Source organism: Eimeria necatrix, genomic scaffold, assembly GCF_000499385.1.
Source record: "Eimeria necatrix Houghton genomic scaffold, Enh_scaff483, whole genome shotgun sequence".
In the NCBI taxonomy this organism is placed as follows: domain Eukaryota; phylum Apicomplexa; class Conoidasida; order Eucoccidiorida; family Eimeriidae; genus Eimeria; species Eimeria necatrix.
This window is the reverse complement of record NW_013654364.1, coordinates 7,501-27,794: the sequence shown is the minus strand read 5'-3', so window position 1 is coordinate 27,794 and position 20,294 is coordinate 7,501. Positions and strand designations below refer to the sequence as shown.

General features: G+C 57.4%; 5 protein-coding genes across 5 annotated transcripts; 2 read left to right on the top strand and 3 right to left on the bottom strand.

Moving 5' to 3' along the window:
* Nucleotides 1-6,518: 6,518 nt before the first annotated feature.
* Nucleotides 6,519-7,160, bottom strand: ENH_00057440 (NOT2 / NOT3 / NOT5 family domain-containing protein, putative; the record flags this gene model as incomplete). The annotated part of the gene is made up of 1 exon (XM_013581753.1): nucleotides 6,519-7,160. One exon carries the CDS (start codon nucleotides 7,158-7,160, stop codon nucleotides 6,519-6,521), a length of 642 nt encoding a protein of 213 aa, XP_013437207.1.
* A 2,016-nt stretch (nucleotides 7,161-9,176) lies between these two features.
* On the bottom strand, nucleotides 9,177-10,751 carry ENH_00057430 (hypothetical protein, conserved; the record flags this gene model as incomplete). The annotated part of the gene is made up of 1 exon (XM_013581752.1): nucleotides 9,177-10,751. One exon carries the CDS (start codon nucleotides 10,749-10,751, stop codon nucleotides 9,177-9,179), a length of 1,575 nt encoding a protein of 524 aa, XP_013437206.1.
* Nucleotides 10,752-11,573: 822 nt separating this feature from the next.
* Nucleotides 11,574-13,497, bottom strand: ENH_00057420 (hypothetical protein, conserved; the record flags this gene model as incomplete). The annotated part of the gene is made up of 2 exons (XM_013581751.1): nucleotides 11,574-12,044; nucleotides 12,445-13,497. 2 exons carry the CDS (start codon nucleotides 13,495-13,497, stop codon nucleotides 11,574-11,576), a joined length of 1,524 nt encoding a protein of 507 aa, XP_013437205.1.
* Nucleotides 13,498-14,312: 815 nt separating this feature from the next.
* ENH_00057410 (zinc finger (CCCH type) protein, putative) lies at nucleotides 14,313-15,386 on the top strand (the record flags this gene model as incomplete). The annotated part of the gene is made up of 1 exon (XM_013581750.1): nucleotides 14,313-15,386. The coding sequence occupies one exon, from the start codon at nucleotides 14,313-14,315 to the stop codon at nucleotides 15,384-15,386; it is 1,074 nt and encodes a 357-aa protein (XP_013437204.1).
* A 2,476-nt stretch (nucleotides 15,387-17,862) lies between these two features.
* Nucleotides 17,863-18,450, top strand: ENH_00057400 (hypothetical protein; the record flags this gene model as incomplete). The annotated part of the gene is made up of 2 exons (XM_013581749.1): nucleotides 17,863-17,896; nucleotides 18,164-18,450. The coding sequence occupies 2 exons, from the start codon at nucleotides 17,863-17,865 to the stop codon at nucleotides 18,448-18,450; spliced, it is 321 nt and encodes a 106-aa protein (XP_013437203.1).
* Nucleotides 18,451-20,294: the final 1,844 nt, after the last annotated feature.

Below are 20,294 nucleotides of genomic sequence, written 5' to 3'. Positions count from 1 at the left end.
AGCAGCAGCAGCAGCAGCAGCAGCAGCAGCAGCAGCGCAGCAGCAGCAGCAGCAGCAGCAGCAGCAGCAGGAGGAGGAGCAGCGGGATGGGTGCAGTGGGAGGGTGAGGGGGCGGAAGGAGGGGAAGGGGGAAGGGCGAATGCGGCGTGCCTAAACCCTAAACCCTAAACCCTAAACCCTAAACCCTAAAACCCTAAACCCTAAACCCTAAACCCTAAAGAAGGGCGAAATGTTGCACAGCGAAGTCAACAAACTGTTCACCAACGCGGGGGTGTTTCCCGCGCCCTGCATAAACCCTAAACCCTAAACCCTAAACCCTAAACCCTAAACCCTAAACCCTAAACCCTAAACCCTAAACCCCCCTAAACCCTAAACCCTAAACCCTAAACCCTAAACCCTAAAACCCTAAACCCTAAACCCTAAACCCTAAATAATCCCAATACTGCCTCGGGCGGTTTACGTTCGCGTCCGCGTAGTACCGCGCCACGTTTGGCTGCGCTGTCTTCCAAACTGCCCCTCGTGAAGCGCCACCTGGAGGCCTTCGCAGTCACTATTCTCGCAGTGGTCTAAACCCTAAACCCTAAACCCTAAACCCTAAACCCTAAAACCCTAAACCCTAAACCCTAAACCCTAAACCCTAAACCTAAACCCTAAACCCTAAACCCTAAACCCTAAACCCTAAACCCTAAACCCTAAACCCTAAACGCTAAGCTCTAAACGGTAAGCCGGAGGCGAGCGAGCGAGTGGGGGCGGCGGGCGTCCTGGCGCAGCGCTTGCGAGTCGCGGCGCAAACCGCGGATTTAGGGTTTAGGGTTTAGGGTTTAGGGTTTAGGGTTTGGCTTGCCGAGGTCGGGGTAGTTTTCGTGGGACCTGTCGGGATAAAGGTCGCCGTGAACAAGCCAAAGCTCCGCCAAAAGAGCCGGAGGGTTTGCAGAAAGGTGGGGTTTGTGTTTTAAAGCGTTTTTGAAAGAAAGAGCAGAACCCTCTTGGGCGGTGAGGTGTATCTGCAGCTCCTGGAGGCAGCTGCGCAGGGTGTCTGTACACTCCAAACCGCCGCTGCGCAGCCGGTGCAGCAGCAGCTGCTTCTCTTCCTGGAAGTTCGCGAGGGTTTGCTGCACTTTGCTGCACTCGAGTTTTGCTGCTTCTGCTTCTCGGAGGCCCCGCAGCAGCCGCTGCTTGCTGCTGCTGCGCTGCAGCAGCAAGTGCGCGCAAACCCCCGCGAAGCAAACCACCGCCACCAGCGCCACCCCCCAACCCACAAACAGCAGCAGCGAACGCGCGTCCATCTCCAAACCCTAAACCCTAAACCCTAAACCCTAAACCCTGAACCCTCCCGCAAGCGACGCGCGCCCCCCGCGCCCCCGCCCGGAAACCCTAAACCCTAAACCCTCGGTGCTGCAGCGGCGGACCTTCCGCCCAGCCCAACCCGCATCCTCCCCTAACACTAAACCCCAAACCCTAAACCCTAAACCCTAAACCCTCCCCCGCAAACCCCGCCTCCGCCAGACACCCGCGAGGGTTTAGGGTTTGCTGGTGAGGCTTCGCTCCCACAGAACGCCCAGGCAATCCCGCACGCGCAGCAGCAGATGAGCCCCAAACCCTAAACCCTAAACCCTAGACCCTAAACCCTCGACCGATGGATCTTTCAAATTCAAACTTATTTCACAAATTTAATTACTGCATGCGTCGAGACACGCGCAGCAGCAGCAGCAGCAGCAACAGCAGCAGCAGCCGGGCTGGAAGAGGTCACTTCGTGGTCAAGCCCCTCGAACCCTAAACCCTAAACCCTAAACCCTAAACCCTAACCCTCAGCTTTTCACACCAATTGCGCATACCTATTTCAGTGGCAAAAACAATTTATAGCCGCAAACCCTAAACCCTAAACCCTAAACCCCAATTGGGAGGCGCAGCCGACAGCATCTGTTGCTGCACCAGAGCGCCTGCCCGGTATCTACTAAACCCTAAACCCTAAACCCTAAACCCTAGGCCTCAGAAATCGAAATTTTAAAAAATAAACTCATTGAGGACCTCTACAAACTAAGAAGACAACTTGATCTCCCTGAAAAGTCGCACCCCCCTAAATCCCAAGCCCTAAACCCTAAACCCTAAACCCTAAACCCTAGCTGCGTTATTCAAAACACCCTTCAAACCGCCTATACCCTAAACCCTAGCCAACCCTCTTTTCATCAATTCAAAACAACTTTAAATCCGAAACCTCAGCGCGTTGTGCTGCTGCAAGCCCCGACACCGGCAACTAAACCCTAAACCCTAAACCCTAGTGCTAAACCCTAAACCCTTGCGCTAAACCCTCAGCCTCGAGCCCCGCAGGCCTAAATCTAGACCCTTAACTTAAAACCCTTGATTCTAAACACCTAGATCGAGACCTTAAACCCCGAACCCCCAGTTCCAAACCCTAGGACCTAAACCCTAAACCCTACTTCTAAACCCTAAACCCTAAGAGTCAAGATGAAGACCTTTAGGAGCCTTTAATACCTAATTCTAAACCCTAAACCCTAAACCCTAAACACCCAGTTCGAGACCCTAAACCGCAAAGCCCCTAAACCCTAAACCCTAAACCCTAAACATCAAATAAAGAGGTATGTATGGGGCTGCAATTACGCCGCTGCTGCCGTTACTACTGCTGCTGCAGCAGCAGCAGCAGCTGTTGCCGCTGCAGCAGCCGTTGCTGCTGCAGCAGCAGCAGCTGTTGCCGCTGCAGCAGCCGTTGCTGCTGCAGCAGCAACAGAGGTACGTAGCGGGAGCCACGCCGACGCGTGGCAGTGCTGCTTCCGCCAGCAGCAGCAGCAAGTGCTGCTGCAGCACATGATGCAGCCGCTGTTGCTGCTGTTGCTGTTGCTACTCTCGCTGCTGCTGCTCCTCTTCATCCTGCTGCTGCTGCTGCTGCTGCTGCTGCTGCTGCTGCTGCTGCTGCTACTTAGCCGCTGCCTAGCGATTGGCCCAGCCACTCCAGACCGACTGCAGCTCTCCTCCGTTAAGAGCGCCGCCGGCGGGGCCCCCCGGGGGCCCCCCTTGCTGCTGCTGCTGCTGCTGCTGCGGGTGGGCAGCAACGGGCTGTGCAGCAACAGCAGCAGCAGCAGACCCTTGATGGTCTCCCAGTGCAGCGTGCTGGTCGACTTTGGGCTGCTGCTGCGTGAGGTGCTGCTGCTGCTGCTGCGTGAGGTGCTGCTGCTGCTGCTGCGTTAGATGCTGCTGCTGCTGCTGAGTGAGATGCTGCTGTTGCTGCTGCGTGAGTTGCTGCTGTTGCTGCTGCGTGAGGTGCTGCTGCTGCGTAAGTTGTTGCTGCTGCTGCGTAAGTTGCTGCTGCTGCTGCGCAAGTTGTTGCTGCTGCTGCGTAAGTTGCTGCTGCTGCGTAAGTTGCTGCTGCTGCTGCTGCTGGTTGAGGTGCTGCTGCTGCTGCGACAAGTGCTGCTGGTGCTCAAGGTACAGCTGCTGCATCTGCTGCTGCTGCAGCTCCTGATTCAATTCTGCTTCCTTATAACCTTGCTGCAGTGCCATTCTCAGTTCCGCCTCGGGGAGGAAGCAAGAAGCCGGAAGCGCGCCCACATACGAACTGCAGCAGCAGCAGCAGCAAAAAGAAGAACACAGCAGCAGCAGCAGCAGCGGTGCAGCAGCAGCAACAGTCGTAGCAGCAGCAGCAACAGTCGTAGCAGCAGCAGCAGCACAGTAAGAGCAAAGACTGCTACAGCGAATAGCGACAGTAAAAGGGAAGTTGCAGCTCCAGCTGCAGTTGCTGCAGCAACTGCTGCTGCAGCAGCAGCAGCTGCTGCAGCAGCAGCAGCTGCAGCAGCAGCAGCAGCTGCTGCTGCTGCGCTGCAGACGTACGCTTCTGTCCAGGAAATCGGGTCGAACCAGATCCAGTGCGTTGCTTCTTCCCCGTCACCATCTGCAGCAGCAGCAACAGCTCTCAGCAGCAAGATGCAGCAGCAGCAGCAGCAGCAGCAGCAGCAGGAGCAGCAGCAAGAGGAGCAGCAGCAACTAGGCAGCCCACGGCAAGGGCTCACCTGCTGCCTTGGCTGCTGCTGCGCTCCCGGCCTGGCCCTCTCCGCAGCTGCTGCCGTTGCTCCCTTGCTGCTGCTGCTGCTGCTCCTGCTGCTGCTGCTGCTGCTGCTGCTGCAGCGGATCGCCCCCCTCCGGCAGACGCTTCCGCAGCGAAGAAACTCCTGGAGCTTCTGCTGCTCTAAACCACTTCCGCCATTCTTTGTGGTAAGTCCACTGCCGCCGCGTCAGCTCCACTGCAGCATAGCCCTGCAGCAGCAGCAGCAGCAGCAGCAGCAAAGTGGCAGCAGCATTAGGAGCAGCAGCAGCAGCAAAGTGGCAGCAGCATTAGGAGGAGCAGCAGCAGCAGCAGCAAAGTGGCAGCAGCATTAGGAGCAGCAGCAGCAAAGTGGCAGGAGCACTAGGAGCAGCAGCAGCAAAGTGGCAGGAGCATTCGGAGCAGCAGCAGCAAAGCAGCAGCAGAAGTAGCAGCAGTCGCAGCAGCAAAGTGGCAGCAGCAGTAGCAGCGGCAACGCAGCAGCAGCAGCAGCAGCAAAGTAGCAGCAGCAGAGCAGCAGCAGCAGCAGGAAGTGCGGTGCAAGGCGCAGCGTCGGCGCGGAGGGCGCCGGCAGGCGCTGCTGCTGCTCGGAGCTCGCTAGGGTTTAGGGTTTAGGGTTTAGGGTTTAGGGTTTGGAGGCACCTGCAGCAGCAGGCGGGGGCTCGTGTAGAAAATGTAAAAGAGAGTTCTCGTCTCCAACTTCTCCAAATGACTTGTGCGGAAAGGAGTTGGAGCAGCAGCAACATAACACTGCGGCAGCAGCTCCCTGCAGCAGCAGCAGCAGCAGCAGCAGCAGCAGCAGCAAAGTGGCGGTGGAAGCAGCAGCAGCAGCAAGGTGGCTGCAGAAGCAGCAGCAGCAAGGTGGCTGCAGAAGCAGCAGCAGCAATGCGGCCTTGGAAGCAGCAGCAGCAGCAGCAAAGTCGCTGTGGAAGCAGCAGCAGCAGCAGAGAAATGGCCGCAGAAGCAGCAGCAGCAGCAGCAGCAGCAGCAGCAAAATGGAAGCAAAGAAGCAGCAGCAGCTAAGCAGCAAAAAGCAGACAAAAGGGGGTCAAAAGAAAGACCCAAAAAAGAAAAGGAAATAAGAATAAATAAAATAAAATCAAAAAACAAATAAATAAATAAAATGAAATAAATAAAATGAACAAAATAAAATAAATAAAATAAATAAAATAAAATAAAATAAAATAAATAAAAAGCTGCTCACTCGACTGTCTTCGTGACGGGCGTTTCGGAGATGGGCGAAGTGAATGCGCCGTAGAGACACCTGAAAATAAGGGTTTAGGGTTTAGAGTTAGGGTTTAGGGTTTAGAGCTAGGGTTTAGACTTGAGGGTTTAGGGTTTAGAGCTAGGGTTTAGGGTTGAGGGTTTAGGGTTTAGAGCGGCTGGGGAATGGCAGTGAGGCCCAGGAGCAGCAGCAAAACGCGAAGCAAGGCTCAAGTTCTGCTGCAGCTGCAGCAGCAGCAGCAGCAGCAGCAGCAGCAGCAGCAATGTCTAAATAATAAAGAATTAAAAGTGGCAAAATTAAATAATAAAAAATAAAATGGAGACAAACTAAAAAGACAAAATTAAAAAATAAAAACTTCATTTGCTGCAGCTGCTCTTCATCTTTGCCATTATTTGCTGCTGCTGCTTGCTGCTGCTAAGGGTGTCACTTGCTGCTGCTGCTAGGGCTGTTATTTGCTGCTGCTGCTGAGGCGGTTAATTGCTGCTGCTGCTGGGCTTGTTATTTGCTGCTGCTGCTAGGGCTGTTATTTGCTGCTGCTGCTGAGGCGGTTAATTGCTGCTGCTGCTGGGCTTGTTGTTTGCTGCTGCTGCTAGGCCTGTTATTTGCTGCTGCTGCTAGGCCTGTTATTTGCTGCTGCTGCTAGGCCTGCTATTTGCTGCTGCTGCTAAGTGTGTCATCTGCTGCTGCTGCTGAGAGAGTCATCTGCTGCTGCTGCTAAGACAGTTGTTTGCTGCCGCTGCTGAGTGTGTCATTTGCTGCTGCTGCTGCGACTTCGCTGCTGCAGCTCAGACAGGAGTTTGCTGCTGCTGCTGCTGCTCAGTGTGTCATTTGCTGTTGCTGCTAAGTGTGGCATTTGCTGCTGCTGCTAAGTGTGGCACTTGCTGTTGCTGCTGTGTCGTGTGCTGCTGCTGCTGCTGCGACTTTGCTGCTGCAGCTAAGCCAGCTATTTGCTGCTGCAGCGAAGACAGCACTCTGCTGCAGCTGCTAAGTGCGTCACTTGCTGCTGCTAAGTGTGTCACTTGCTGCTGCTGCTGAGTGTGTCGTGTGCTGCTGCTGCTGCTGCTGCTGCTGCTGCTGCTGCTGCTACTGCAGCAGTTCGCTGCTGCTGCTGCCTCCCGGCCTTTGCCGGCGCGCGCGTTTGCCGCTGCGGGTCGTCGCCGCTGCGCCCGCCGCTGCTGCTGCCCCCGCTGCTGCTGCTGCTGCTGCTGCTGCTGCTGCTGCTGCTGCTGCTGCTGCTGCTTACTCTGTGGAGTTTAAGTTGTAGCCGAGACTGGTCAAGTCCGTCCCCAAGGCCAAAACACTCAAGTCGGGATCTGCTGTTTTAATTACTTTTAAAATTCCCAAAAGTCCGAAGTTGCTGCGCTGCCGCTGCAGCGCCTGTTCCCGCGTTTCGAACTGCTGCTGCTCCCCTGCTGCTGCTGCTGCTGCTGCTGCTGCTGCTGCTGCTGCTGCTGCGGGGCCCGAGGCGCTTTCGGACGAGCCCTCCACTGCCGCGGTCGCCGCTGGGGGCGCTGCTGCTGCTGCTGCTGCTGCAGGCAGTTGGGACTTCTTGCTGCTGCTGCTGCTGCTCGTCGCGCTGCTGTGGGGGGAAGCAGCAGCGTTGCTGTTGCTGCTGCTGCTGCTCGGCAGCGAGCTGCTGCTGCTGCTGCTGCTGCCGCGGCCCCCCCGCGAAGCAGCCAGGCTGCTGTCGTTGCGCGCGCTGCTGCTGCCCGCGCCAGACGCAGCAGGACCGCCGGCTGCTGCTGCTGCTATTCCTGCTGCTGCTGCTGCTGCTGCTGCAGGGCTGCTGCTGGCAGCAGCACGCCCGTAGGGCCGACCCCCTCCCCTGCTGCTGCCTCCCCCTCTGCCCGAGGCAGAGTAGGAACTATTTGAAGGGGCCATTCTGCTGCTGCTGCTGCGGTTGCTGCTGTTGCTGCTGTTGCTGCTGCAGCGAGTCCCTCATGCCACATCTGGGCCTCCAACTGCGGCCATCCTACAACAGCAAATCAACTGCTGCTGCTGCAGCTGCTGCTGCACAGCGCTGCTGCAGCAGTCGACCGGCCGAGCCTCAGCTTGCATGCGGCGGGAGAGCAGCAGCAGCAGCAGCAGAGGCAGCAGCAGCAGCACAGGCAGCAGGGGCAGGCTCAGCTGCAGCAGCAGCAGCAGAGGACTTAAGATTAATGCCGTTCGTCCGCAGGAGTACCTGTTTCGGGTCTGCTGCAGTTGCTGCTGCTGCAGTCGCCGCAGCAGCAACAGCAGCAGCAGCAGGCTCCAGGTGTATGTACACTGCAGCAGAGGTCGCTGGCAGCAAATGCAGAGTGACAAATGTAAAGGGCCCAGGAGAAAAGCAGCAAATATAAGTATTGTTGCTGCTGCTGCTGCTCTGCGGGTCGTCTGCTGCTGCTGCTTCTGCTGCCGCTCAGCGGCTGCAGCTGCTGCTGCTGCTGTCCTGCGGCTGCTGCTGGCGCCGCAGCAGCCGCTGCAGCAGCAACTTTCTGCATTTAAATCTCCATTTATGTCTAAAGCGCAATTGCAGCAAAAAAACAGACTGCACACGCCTAAACCCTAAGCGCTAAACCCTAAACCCTAAACCCTAGGCCCCCTACCCGGCGCCCAAACACCGACCCCACAAGTCGAGGGTTTAGGATTTAGGGGTTAGGGTTTGCTGCTAAGGGTTTAGATGCCGAGGGCTGTGAGCAGCAGCAGCAGCGCCTTTAGCCTTTAGGTAAGAGGTTTAGGGTTTAGGGTTTAGGGTTTAGGGTTTACTGGGGCTGGCGGTGAGTGCCGCAGACAGCGGCGGCAGCCGCAACGCAGCAGCAAGACAGCAGCAGCAGCAGCGGGGATTGCTGCTGCTGCTTCTGCTGCTGCTGCAGCAAAGGCGTTTGTGCTGCTGCTAGAAGGCGCCTCGGTGAAGAGGCTAGAAAAATCGAGAAGCAGAGAGCAGCAAACCTAAACCCTAAACCCTAAACCCTAAACCCTGAGTATTTGGCAGCCGCCAACACTGCACGCGGGCGCCCAAATGAAGAGCCGCAGCAGCAGAGAGGAGGCAGCAGCAGCCAGGAACCTACTACGACGCAGCAGCAGCAGCAGCAGCAGCAGCAGCAACAGCAGCAGCAGCAGCAACAGCAGCAGCAGCAGCAACAGCAGCAGCAGCGGCAGCAGCAGCACTGTCTTCAGTCGTATCCGTGTTGGCCTTTTCTCTCCTTCGCGCTGTCGCATTTGCCCTTCTGCAGCGCTGCAGCAGGCCGTTGCTGCAGCAGCAGCAGCAGCAGCAGCAGCAGCAGCTGCTGCTGCTGCTGCTGCTGCTGCTTTGCTTGGGGTGTGCCGACAGCGCCGCTACGGCCAGAAGCACCTCTTAGCTGCCTACCAGCTTTTCTTCTTATTTAATTAATTTAATTAATTTAATTTAATTTAATTTAATTAATTAAATTAATTTAATTAATTTAATTTAATTTAATTAATCAAAACAAACTAACTTGAATAAATATTAGTATTAAAATATATTTGTCTTCGCGGGCTGCATGCGAAGAGGCCTGCTCAGAGCTGACTCATCTTTATGTTCAGTTTTGCTGCTGCTACTGCTGCTGTTGCTGCTGCTGCTGCTGCTGCTGCTGCTGTGCTGCTGCTGCTGCTGTGCTGCTGCTCGGCTCTAAGCAGCAGCAGGGGCACGCTGTCAGGTTTCAACTGTACATACACCCCACAAGACACACAAAAACGATTTACCCGAAGCTGCTGCTGCAGTTGCTGCAAAGTGCAGCAGCAGCAGCAGCAGCAGCAGCAGCAGCAGCAGCAGGTCTGTCTGTGCACTCCACAGGAGCAGCAACAAACACAGTGCAGCACTTTACAAGCAGCAAGTTCTGCTGCTAACAGCTTGCTGCTGCTGCTGCTGCTGCTGCTGCTGCTGCTGCTTTTCGCCTGTCACAATAGTCGGCCTAGAGCCTGCAAAGCTCCCAAGCGGTGCAGCAGCAAACCCGCAGCAGCAGCAGCAGCAGCAACAGCAATGAACACCAGTTCCTCTTTGTGCACTTTAACCTCTGTAGGGTTGCTGCAGGCGTCGTTGCTGCTGCTGCTGCTGCTGCTGCTGCTGCTGCTGCTGCTGTCTGGCGCCGCACGGCAGCGGCAGGCATTTTTGCTGCCTGGAGGGCAGCGGCAAATGCGGTATGTCTGAGACAGCGCATATACAGGAGCAAGTTGCTGCTGCTGCTGCTGCTGCTGCTGCTGCTGCTGCTGCTGGTCTGCTGCTGCAGCAGCAGCAGCACGGCGGCTGCTTAGTACAGCGAGGTGCTGCTCGAAGAGCTGCACATAGTGCCCTGCCCACTGCAGCAGCTGCTGCAGCTGCTGCTGCAGCTGCTGGTCTTCTGGTTTGCTGCTGTCCAGGCCCTCGACCTCCAGCTGCCACGAATTAGCTGCTGCTGCTGCTGCTGCTGCTGCCTCTGTTGCTGCTGCTGCGGTAGGCGCTGCAGCATCTGCTGCTGCAGTTTCTGCTGCTCCGGAATCCTCCACCGTGCTACTATTCGCAGGTGTGGGCACCTCCTGCTGCTGCTGCTGCTGCTGCTGCTGCTGCTGCTGCTGCTGCTTCTTGCTGCGCCTCCAGGGGGCAGCTCCCTTTGGCAGCTGCAGCAGCACTGCGAGGTGTGCATACACCAGAACGTCAGCAAAGGATATGTCATTGTCCTGCAGCAGCAAGTGGCGGCCTTTGCTGCAGCAGCTGAAGCCTGCTGCTGCACTTGCTGCTGCTGCTGCACCTGCTGCTGCTGCTGCTGCACCTGCTGCTGCTGCTGCTGGGAAGGCTTCTATGCCGCTCAGGGCCTTGACGGTCTGTATCCCGTCCACGAGCTGCTGCAGCGCGTCCCGCAGCTGCAGCTGCCCCAGCTGCTGCTGCTGCTGCTGCTGCTGCTGCCGCGCATGCAGCGCAGCAGCAAGCCAGGGGGCCCCCCCAGAAGTCAGGCAAGGAAAAGTATAATTGCTGTAGCTGCTGGGGTGTACGTACAGCAGAAACGCAGCAGCACGAGACAAGGGGCCCCACGCTGCTGCTGCTATCAGGTCTTCTATGCATTGCTGCTGGTGGCTGCGCGGAGCCGTGCTGCTGCTGCTGCTGCTGCTGCTGCTGCTGCTGCTGCTGCTGTTCAGCAGCGGCCGCCGCAGCTGCAGCAGCAGCAGCAGCTCCTCCCGCGACGCAACGCCGCCGTTGAACACAGCAGCAGGCAGCTGCTGCCCCGCGCTGCTGCAGAGCTCCTGCTGCAGCAGCAGCTGCTGCCCACTGATAGCAGCATAGACCCGAATGGCCAGCAGCACAGGGTCCAGGATCACCGGCTGCTGCTGCTGCTGCTGCTGCTGCTGCTGCTGCTTCGCGCTGCTGCTGCTGCGTCTGTGGCCTCCTGGCTTGCGAGAAGACGGGGGGGCCCCACAGGGAAAGTAGTGCACCGTCAGCAGGGGCGGCTGGAGGCAATCTGCTGCTGCTGCTGCTGCTGCTGCTGCTGCTGCTGCTGCCATTGTGTTGCTGCACTTGCTGCCTCGTCGCGTGTCCTCAGGTGCAACTTGTGCTGCTGCTGCTGCTGCTGCTGCTGGAGCCTCTCAAGGTGCAGCCGTAGCAACTGCCGCGGCTGCTGCCGCCGCAGCAACTCTTGTTGCAGCAGCTGCTGCCGCTGCTGCTGCTGCTGTTCGTGTCGCCGTTGCTGCTGCTGCTGCACACCTGCCGATAAAGACTCAATTTTATTTTGGAAGAAGAGTAGCAGTCACAGTTTGCTGCTCTTTCCTTCCCGCTGCTGCTCTTGCTGCTGCTGCTGCTGCGCATGCAGCCCCGGTGGTCCCTGGCTTTCCTCAAGCCCTAAACCCTAAACCCTAAACCCTAAACACTAAACCCTCGCTAGTGAAACGCTGGCCCCGTTTCTGAGAAGCGCAGAGAGTCCAAGACACCCAGCAACCCTAAAGACCCCAGACTCCATCTCCCAAACCCTAAACCCTAAACCCTAAACAAGAGTTAAGAACTGTTTCGCTGCGACTGCTGCACGCCATTCCAGCGTGCGCTGCGCTGCTAGGAATACTGCAGCAGCAGCTGAGGGCTGCTGCTGCTGCTGCGTCCGCCAATCTAGTATCGCTTTGGCAGCAGCAGCAGCAGCAGCTGCTGCTGCTGCTGCTGCTGCTGCCGCCGCCGCAGCCGTGGCTGCTGCAGCGCGCGCGCGGCATGGGAACAATTATTGCACCACACTACAGCAGCAGCAGCAGTCAACAGCAACAACAGCAAACTGCCACAGCAGCAGCAGCAGCAGCAAACCTCCACAGCAGCAGCAGCAGCAGCAGCAGCAGCAGCAGCCATCAAAAGAGAGAAACAGCAGCTCTTGCTGCACTGAGCCACAGCAGCGCTTCTGCTTCTGCTGTGTCGTGGGCGCCGCAGACAGTGCCGCAGTGCTGCTGCTGCTGCTGCGTCTCAATGCTGCTAGCTTCCCAGGCCCTCCTTACTGTTGCTGCTGACGCTGCTGCTGCTGCTGCTGCTGCTGCTGCTGCTGCAGTCGCAGCGTCAGCAGCACCTTCTCCAGCTGCTGCTGCTGCCCGAGGAGGGCAGCCTGCTGCAGCACTCGCAGCACTCTGGCCCGCGCTCCCTCCCGCAGCAGGCACAGCAGCAGCAGCAGCAGCAGCAGCAGCAGCAGCAGCAGCAGCTGGCTGCTGCTGCAGCGCGGAGCCAAACAGCAACTCATCAGCAATGATGACAGAACGCAGCTGCCCTGCAGCAGCCTGCAGCGCCACCAGCTGCAGCGGCGTCAGCTGCTTCAGATACGCCCGCAAACGCTGCAGCAGCAGCAGCAGCAGCAGCAGCAGCAGCAGCAGCAACAGCAGCAGCAGCAACAGCAGCAGCAGCAACGGCTGATTTAAGACCGTGAAAAGCAACAAACGCAGCCGCTCCCTGCCTGCTGCTGTGATACTGAAGATCAATCGCTCGCGAGCGAGGGCTTAGGGTTTAGGGTTTAGGGTTTAGGGTTTGCAAACCCCCCACAACAGAGGGTTCGGCGCGCCTGGCCAAACATAAACCCTAAACCCTAAACCCTAAACCCTCACCGCCGCGAGCAAACCCTAGTCTGGAGGTCCTTAGTTTGACACTGCCGCAGCCCTTGCCCCAGCGCTTAGCTGCTAAACCCTCAGCCGTAGACCCTAAACCCTAAACCCTAAACCCTAAACCCTAAACCCTCACCTGCAAGGTCTCGGGGGTTTGCGTTGCTGCCTGTATACCCTCGCTGCTCCGCAGCAGCACTTTGTGTCTGCTGCTGAAAGCAGCAACAATTGGAGGCAGCAGCAGCTGCTCCTGCAGCAGCACTGCAGCACGGAGTTCCCAGCTGCGGCACTGCTGCTGCAGCAAGGCCGGCGTGCTGCTGCTGCTGCCCTCTTCAGCAGCAGCAGCAGCAGCTGCTGCTGCTGCTGCTGCTGTGTCCTGCTGCAGCAGGGCCTCAGGCCGCGCAGAAGCCTCGCGGCAGAGCGCTGTGTCAGTTTCTACGAACGTCAGCAGTTCTTCTACGATTTGCTGCTGCAGTGCTTGCTGCTGCTGCCCTTGCTGCTGCTGCTTCTGCTGCTGCTGCTTCTGCTGCTGCTGCTGAAAGGACACGTCCTGGGCGAAGGCGAGCAGCCCTGTCAAAGGACGCCTCAGGAGGTGCAGCGGCAGCTGCCGACCTTGCTGCTGCTGCTTCTCCTGCAGCTGCTGCTGCTGCTGCAGCAGCAGCTCCTGCTGCTGCTGCACGTACCGCTGCACACGCAGCGCTTCTGCAGCAACAGCAACAGCAGCAGCACGAGAAGGCAGCAGCAGTTCCACCCCCTCCGTTGTCTTTACGGGGGTGCTCCCAATGGACACGCTGAACATGCTGCTGCTGCTGCTGCTGCTGCTGCTGCTGCTGCTGCTGCTGCTGCTGAGGAACGCAGCTTGCGCTGCAGCGGCAGCTTCTGCCTTACGGCTGAGATCGGCCTCTGATAAGGCATTGATGCTGATGCGGCACTTCTTCGCAATTAGTGCTGCAGCAGCAGCATGCGTTGCTGCTGCTGCACTTCCCGTTGCTGCAGCAGCTGCTGCCGGAGCTGCTACTGCTGCAGCAGCAGCAGCAGCGGAAAACCTTCTAATGCTGCAACCTACACAGCGGTAGGCGCGCACAGCAAGAGCTCCTCCTGCTGCTGCGCCTGAGCGTGCAGCAGCAGCAGCAGCAGAACTAGTCGTTGCAGCAGCAGCAGCTGCTGCTGCTGCCGCAAAAAGGCTAGTCATCACAGCCAATTGGCGTGATAAATTAGAACACAGAGGCCTGCAAAGACACGGAAGTAACAATTTCACGCCGTGAGGTCTAGGGTTTAGGGTTTAGGGTTTAGGGTTTAGGGTTGAGGGTTTAAGGCTTGGGTCTCACGCATGCAGCAGGAATCAAAGCCCCACGGGCCCCGTTGTCTCCATGAGGGTTTATAACATATTGATTTGCAATTATAAAACAAAGTAGGATTTGATTAGCAGCAAGAGCATTGTTGCTGCTGCAGCAGAGGAAGGAGCTGCTGCAGCAGAACCTGCAGCAGCAGAGTCGACCGCAGCAGCACTGACGAAACCGCACCTCCCGCGGGAGCAGCAAGGCTGTAGCAGCAGCAGCAGCTGCTGCAAGAGCAGTCGAGGCTCCAACAACGGCAGCAGCAGCAGCAGCAGCAGAAGCAGCAGCGGCGGCAGCAGCAGCAGTATTCACACGCGCCGCAGCAGCTGCAGCAAGAGGGGAAACGTCAGCAGGAGCAGCAGCAGCAGCGCGCGGGAGGAACAGCAGCAGCAGTGAGACAAGCGCTGCAGCAGCGTCTGCCGCAGCGGCAGAGGCTGCAGCAGCAGCGCCGACACGGGCAGCAGCAGCAGCAGCAGCAGCAGCAGCAGCAGCAGCCCGAGTGGGAGCCCTGCAGCAGCGTTGTCTGGCAGGTGCGCAGCGTTTCGCAGCAGCAGCAGCACGTCAGCAGCAGCACCTGCACGTGGGGCACAGGCCTGAGCAGCAGGAGCGGCGGCGTCAGCAGCAGCAGCTGCTGGTGCTGCTGCTGCTGCTGCTGCAGTGTGCTGCAGCAATGCATGCAGGGTCGCTCCCGTCCCGGGAGGGGTTTCCGCACTCTTCGTTTTCGCTGCCGCCGAGCCCTGCAGCAGCAGCAGCAGCAGCGGTGCGCAGCAGCAGCAGCAGCAGCAGCAGCGGCGCGTGGGCGGCAGCAGCAGCAGCAGCTTCGGCGGCGCCGCGGTACCTGCGGACGCAGTTTTTTTTCGAGCCGCTGCTGCAGCAGCAGCAGCAGGAGCAGCAGCAGCTGCTGCTGCAGCAGGGAGTCCTCGGCTCCGACTCTGTTGCTGCTGCAGCAAGAGGCAGACACAGCGTTGTCTGCCGCCACTGGTGGAGAGGCGCATGCATGCGTGGGGCTGCATGCGATTTCCTCCACAGAGTCATTTACCTCCGCATGCCCAAGTGCAGGCTCGACGGCGCCTGCCTCGACGCAGCCAGGTGCTGCTGCTGCTGCTGCTGCTGCTGCGGTGCTGCTGCTGCTGCTGCGGTGCTGCTGCTGCTGCGGTGCTGCTGCTGCTGCTGCTGCGGTGCTGCTGCGGTGCTGCTGCGGCTGCTGCTGCTGTGCTGCTGCTGCTGCTGTGCTGCTGCTGCTGCTGCTGCGGTGCTGCTGCTGCTGCTGCTGCGGTGCTGCTGCTGCTGCTGCTGCGGTGCTGCTGCTGCTGCTGCGGTGCTGCTGCTGCTGCGGTGCTGCTGCTGCTGTGCTGCTGCTGTGCTGCTGCTGCTGCTGCTGCTGCTGCTGCTGCTAAGGCGTGTGTGCTTGATGCGAGAAGCCTCCCTTGCTGCTGCTGCTGCTGCTGCTGCTGCTATTAGGGGCTGCTGCGTGTACCGACACGAGCAGCAAAACGAGACGGTGGAGAGCCTGATAGGGTCGGACGCGTGTCGGCTGCTGTGCAGCAGCGGGAGCAGCAACTACACGCAGCAGCAGCAGCAGCAGCAGCAGCAAGAGTGTCTCCACTACTTCTTCGGCTACTGCAAACAAGGGCCCCGCTGCAGAAAGAGACACACGCAGCTAAACAGATCTTTGATGCCTCCGGTGGCTCCCAACTGGTTTCTCGAGGCTGTTGTGGCCAACTTCAAGGTGCCAAGGGTTTAGGGTTTAGGGTTTAGGGTTTAGGGTTTAGGGTTTAGGGTTTGGGGGTTGGGGTTGGGGTTTGGGGCTGGGAGGGGGCCTTCGCGTCTGGCGGCAGCAGGATTGGGGTTCACTTGCTGGGCGCTGGCGGCCGGGCTCTTGAGGGTTTAGGGTTTAGGGTTTAGGGTTTAGGGTTTAGGGTTGGAGTTTAGGGTTTGGGGTGTGAACGTTTGGTTTGAGTCCAGGGCGTGTAGATGTGCTTTCGAGTACGTGAGAGGCCACTTGCTGCTGCTTGTGCTGCTCTGCTGCTGCTGCTGCTGCTGCTGCTGCTGCTGCTGCTGCTGCTGTCAGGATGTGTTTCCTGCGACGGTGGACCCGGTGACTCAGGCGGCGTTGGACCGTGTGGCGCAGCAAGTGCGTCAGCTGCAGCAGAAGGGGCAGCAGCAGCAGCAGCAGCAGCAGCAGCAGCAGGGGGTGCAGGGTTCCCCGCGGAGCTCGGAGTGTGGAGAGAGCAGCAGCAGCAGCAGCCACTCGTCGAGCGCTGCTGCTGCTGCTGCTGCGGGCGTGGGCTCCTCGGCCTTGACGCCCGCGGCCGCCGCAGGCCTCAGCAGCAGCAGCAGCAGCAGCAGCAGCAGCAGCAGCGAAGGCGTGTACGTGCCGCTGCTGGTGGACGCGTGGGGAGTTCCTGCTGCTGCCAGCAGCAGCAAAAGGTTCTTCATCTTGAAGAGCAGCAAAATGGCCAACGTCTGCCTCTCCGTCCACCGCGGCGCCTGGGCCACCAGCCGCAGCAACACCAAAAAGCTGGCAGCAGCTTTCTTTGCTGCTGATCATGTGCTGCTGCTGTTCTCTGCGAACGAGAGCGGCGGCTTCCAGGGATTCGCGCGCATGATGACGCCCCCCCTGCCTCACCTCTACCCCGGCAAGCCTGCTGCTGCTGCTGCTGCTGCTGCTGCTGCGGTGCTGCTGCTGCTGCTGCGGTGCTGCTGCTGCTGCTGCTGCTGCGGTGCTGCTGCTGCTGCTGCTGCTGCGGTGCTGCTGCTGCTGCTGCTGCTGTGCTGCTGTTGCGGTGCTGCTGCTGCTAATGCTAATGCTAATGCTGCTGCTAATGCTAATGCTGCTGCTAATGCTGCTGCTGCTGCTAATGCTGTTGCTGCTGCTGCTGCTGCTGCTGCTGCTGCTGCTGCTGCTGCTGCTGCTTCTCTGCCTATTTTTGCGTCTCTCGGGCTCCTGCAGCTGGGCTTCGCGCCTTCTGGCTGCTGCGTGCATCGCCCCGCCGCCGCTGCTGCTGCTGCTGCTGCTGCTGCTGCTGCTGCTGCTGCAGGGCTGTGGGGCTCGGTGCAGCTGAAGCTGGGCCCCAACTTCCGGGTCTTGTGGCTGAAGCAATGCAGAGCGGACTTCGAAGACATGGGCCGAGTCACAAATCCCTGGAACGGGGACTTGCCCCTCAAGAAAAGCAGAGACGGCACCGTGAGGCTCTCGCTAGCTAGCTAGCTAGCTGGCTAGCTAGCTGGTTGGCTAGCTGGCTCGCTGGCTAGCTGGCGAGCTAGCTAGGCGGCTTGCTGGGTAGCTGGGTGGCTAGCTAAGTGGCCAGCTGGGCGGCTAGCTGGCTCGCTAGCTGGCCTGCCAGCTAGCTAGCTGCCCAGCTAGCTAGCCCGCTGGGTGGCTAGCTAGGTGGCTAGCTGGATAGCTCGCTGGCTAGCTAGCCAGCTGGCTGGAGAAGCATGGGGATAGCTAGCTAGCTGGGCAAGAGAGGGGTGGCTTGAGGGGGGTCGCGAAACACTGAAATGGGACTTGTCTCTAGAAATAACTGCTGCCTAGCTAGCTAGCTAGCTAGCTAGCCAGCCAGCTAGCTGGCTATCTTGCTAGCCAGCTAGCTGGCTAGCTAGATAGAAGAAAGGGTCTAGCTAGCTAGTCGGGGTGTTGAGAGGCCAGTTAGCTAGCCAGGGAAGAGGTCCTGGCTAGCTAGCCGGAGTTTCAGGGGCTAGCCAGCTAGCCAGAGGAGAGGGTCAGCTAGCTAGCTAGCTAGCTAGCTAGCTAGCTAGCTAGCTAGCTGGGGACTGAGGGGCTAGCTAGCTAGCCAGGGCAGAGAACTAGCTAGCTAGGAGTGCTGCGGAAGGGGTGAGGGCAAGCAGCAGCAAAAGGAACAGAAAAAGCCGAAATAGCATTCGCCCAGCGCCACTAGCATCTAGCTGCCACCCAGCAGCAGCAGCAGCAGCAGCAGCAGCAGCAGCAGCAGCAGCAGCAGCTTGTCAGGAGAAGAGACAAAGAGGCAAACTTGAAGCGCGTCGCCGCTTAAATAAAAAGCAAGGGAGACAGAAGGACCTGCGCACTGCAGACGCAGCCGCAAGCAGCAGCAGCAGCAGCAGCAGCAAAAGCAGCACATTGAAACCCTCAATCCATGCGACCGGTTGCTGCTGCTGTGCTTCTGCTGCTGCTGCTGCTGCTGCTGCTGCTGCTGCAGGAGCTGCCGCCTTCACTGGGTGCCCTTCTCTGCGCCAAAATGCACGCGAAGCCTTCAGAGACTTTACTGGACGGTGGGCAGCAGAACCAGCAGCAGCAGCAGCAGCAGCAGGACGAGCAGCAGCAGCAACAGCAACAGAAGCAGCAGCAGCAGCAACAGTAACAGCAGCAACAGCAGCAGATTGGATGTGCTAGGGCCGAAGCTTTAGCGCTTTGGGCGGTACTTTGGGTACCCGGCAGGCTGTATGCTTTAGGATTTAGGATTTATAAGTTAGGGTTTAGGGTTTAGGGTTTAGGGTTTAGGGTTTAGGGTTTAGGGTTTAGGGTTTGTGGCTGTTCAGGGACGGTAGTGGAGGGCCACGGGCCCCCCATAGACCACCAGACCTTTTTTAAGCAGCTCAAGGCGAAAGGAGAGCTTGAGGACGAAGTGCCTGCGCAGCACCGGCAGCAGCAGGAGCAGCAGCAGCAGCAGCAGCAGCAGCAGCAGGAGGCTCAGGAGGGCAGGTGGCTGCAGCAGCGCGACTGGCAAGACCTGCCGAACGAGCTGCAGCAGCACGCGACAATGTGGGAGCAGCCGGAGCAGCAGCAGCAGCAGCAGCAGCACTGGGACCGTCAAATGCACTGGTAGAGGCAGCAGCAGCTGCTGCTGCTGCAGCAATTGGCGCGGCAGCAGCAGCAGCAGCTGCTGCTGCAGCAGTTGGCGCAGCAGCAGCAGGACAAATAGAAACTGTAGTTTTATCATTTTGCCTCAGCAAAGAAATAGCGATGTGCGGCTCTCCTTAAGACTGAGGGCTCGAAACAGCGAAAGTCTAGCAGCAAAACGTATTGCTGCTGCTGCTGCTGCTGCTGCTTCAACAGCAGCAGCACGGCCAATTGATACCGTTAAGAGGCACAAGCTGCAGCGTTTCAGCAGCTGCTATAGCTGCAATTGCTGCGGCAGCAGCGGCTGCTTCTGCTGCAATCGATGTTGCAGCAGCAGCAGCAGAGAAAATCTCGCTTCCGCTGCAGCAGCAACACGGATGCTGCAGCAGCAGCAAGAACTCAATTGCAGCAGCAAGCGCTACTGCGGCACTCATTATTAAACCTTAGGAGCAGCAAACACTGCAGCTGCCGTAACTAGGCTGGAATGGCAGGAGCAGCAGCAGCAGCACAGGCTGCTGTTGCTGCTGCTGCTGCAGTGTGCTGCTGCTGCAATAGCATCTGCAGCTAGCAGCAAAACGTACTGCTTCCGCTAGTGCTGCTACTGCTGCTCTGCAGCAGCAGCAGTAGCAGCTGACACTGTTGTGCGTGCTGCTGCTGCAGAAGCTCCTGCGGCACCTTCTGCAGCAGCAACAGCAGCAGCAACAGCAGCAGCAGCAGCACCCGTTCAATGGTTTCCGGCGTACAAGGTTTTAGAAACAGCAGAAGAGGAAGACGAGAAAATAAATAATGAATATATAAATTAAAAAGTGAATATGAATAATTAAATAAATAAAAAGTAAATATGAAGCAGCAAAATGCTTCCATTTGGTCCCCGCTGCAGCCCTTCTGCAGCTGCCGCTGGGGCCGTCCAGCGAGTCCTACCAGCAGCAGCAGCAGCAGAAGCAGCAGCAGCAGAAACAGCAGCAGCAGCAGAAACAGCAGCAGCGGCAGCACGCGGGGTCGGGTTGCTGCTGGCTGATGGCCCCAACATTGAAAACCAGACATCCCGTAGCGACAGCAGCAGCAGCAGCAGCAAAAGCAGCAGCAAAAGCAGCAGCAGCACCTGCTGCTGCTACTTCTGCTGCAGGCCATGTGCAGGCAGCAGCAGCAAGGCTGCTGCAAGAGCTGCGAGGCCCCCGGAAAACTTGAACAAGAAAGTCTTTTACAAATCCAATTTTATTATTAATTTATTTATTCATTTAAACAATTAATTTATTTGTTTATTTATTTGTTTATTTATTTGTCTTTTGGGGTCTTTCTCGTGTCTGGGCATTCCTTTGTCTTGTGTTTTTTTCATCCATTTTTGTGTTCAAGTTTGCATTTATGTATTTGAAAATTAGAAAAAGACACTTAAATAAAACGAAAATAAATAAATTTCAATAAATTTAATCAATTGCAATTAAATATTCATGTCTTTGCAATAAAGTGCAGCGAAATTCAATGAAGTGCAGCAAAGTTCAATGAAATGAAACAGAGTTTGATCAAACACTTCCAACGCATTAAAAGATGCATGTCTTTGCAATAAAATGAATTAAATTAAATAAAATATAATTGAATTTAATGAAATGCAATTAAATAGAATAAAGTGCGCATGCATGCACAGCATGGCGCAATAACCTGTAAGGAAATGTAACAAAGTGTAATAAAACTTCGCCAAATGTAATTAAATTCCCCAAAATATAAATGAATAGGAAATAAAATGCAATAACATGCAATAAAATGCAATAAAATGTAATAAAAGTTCGAAAAAATTAATCAAATTCTTCAAAATGTGTTTTTTAATTTTCCATT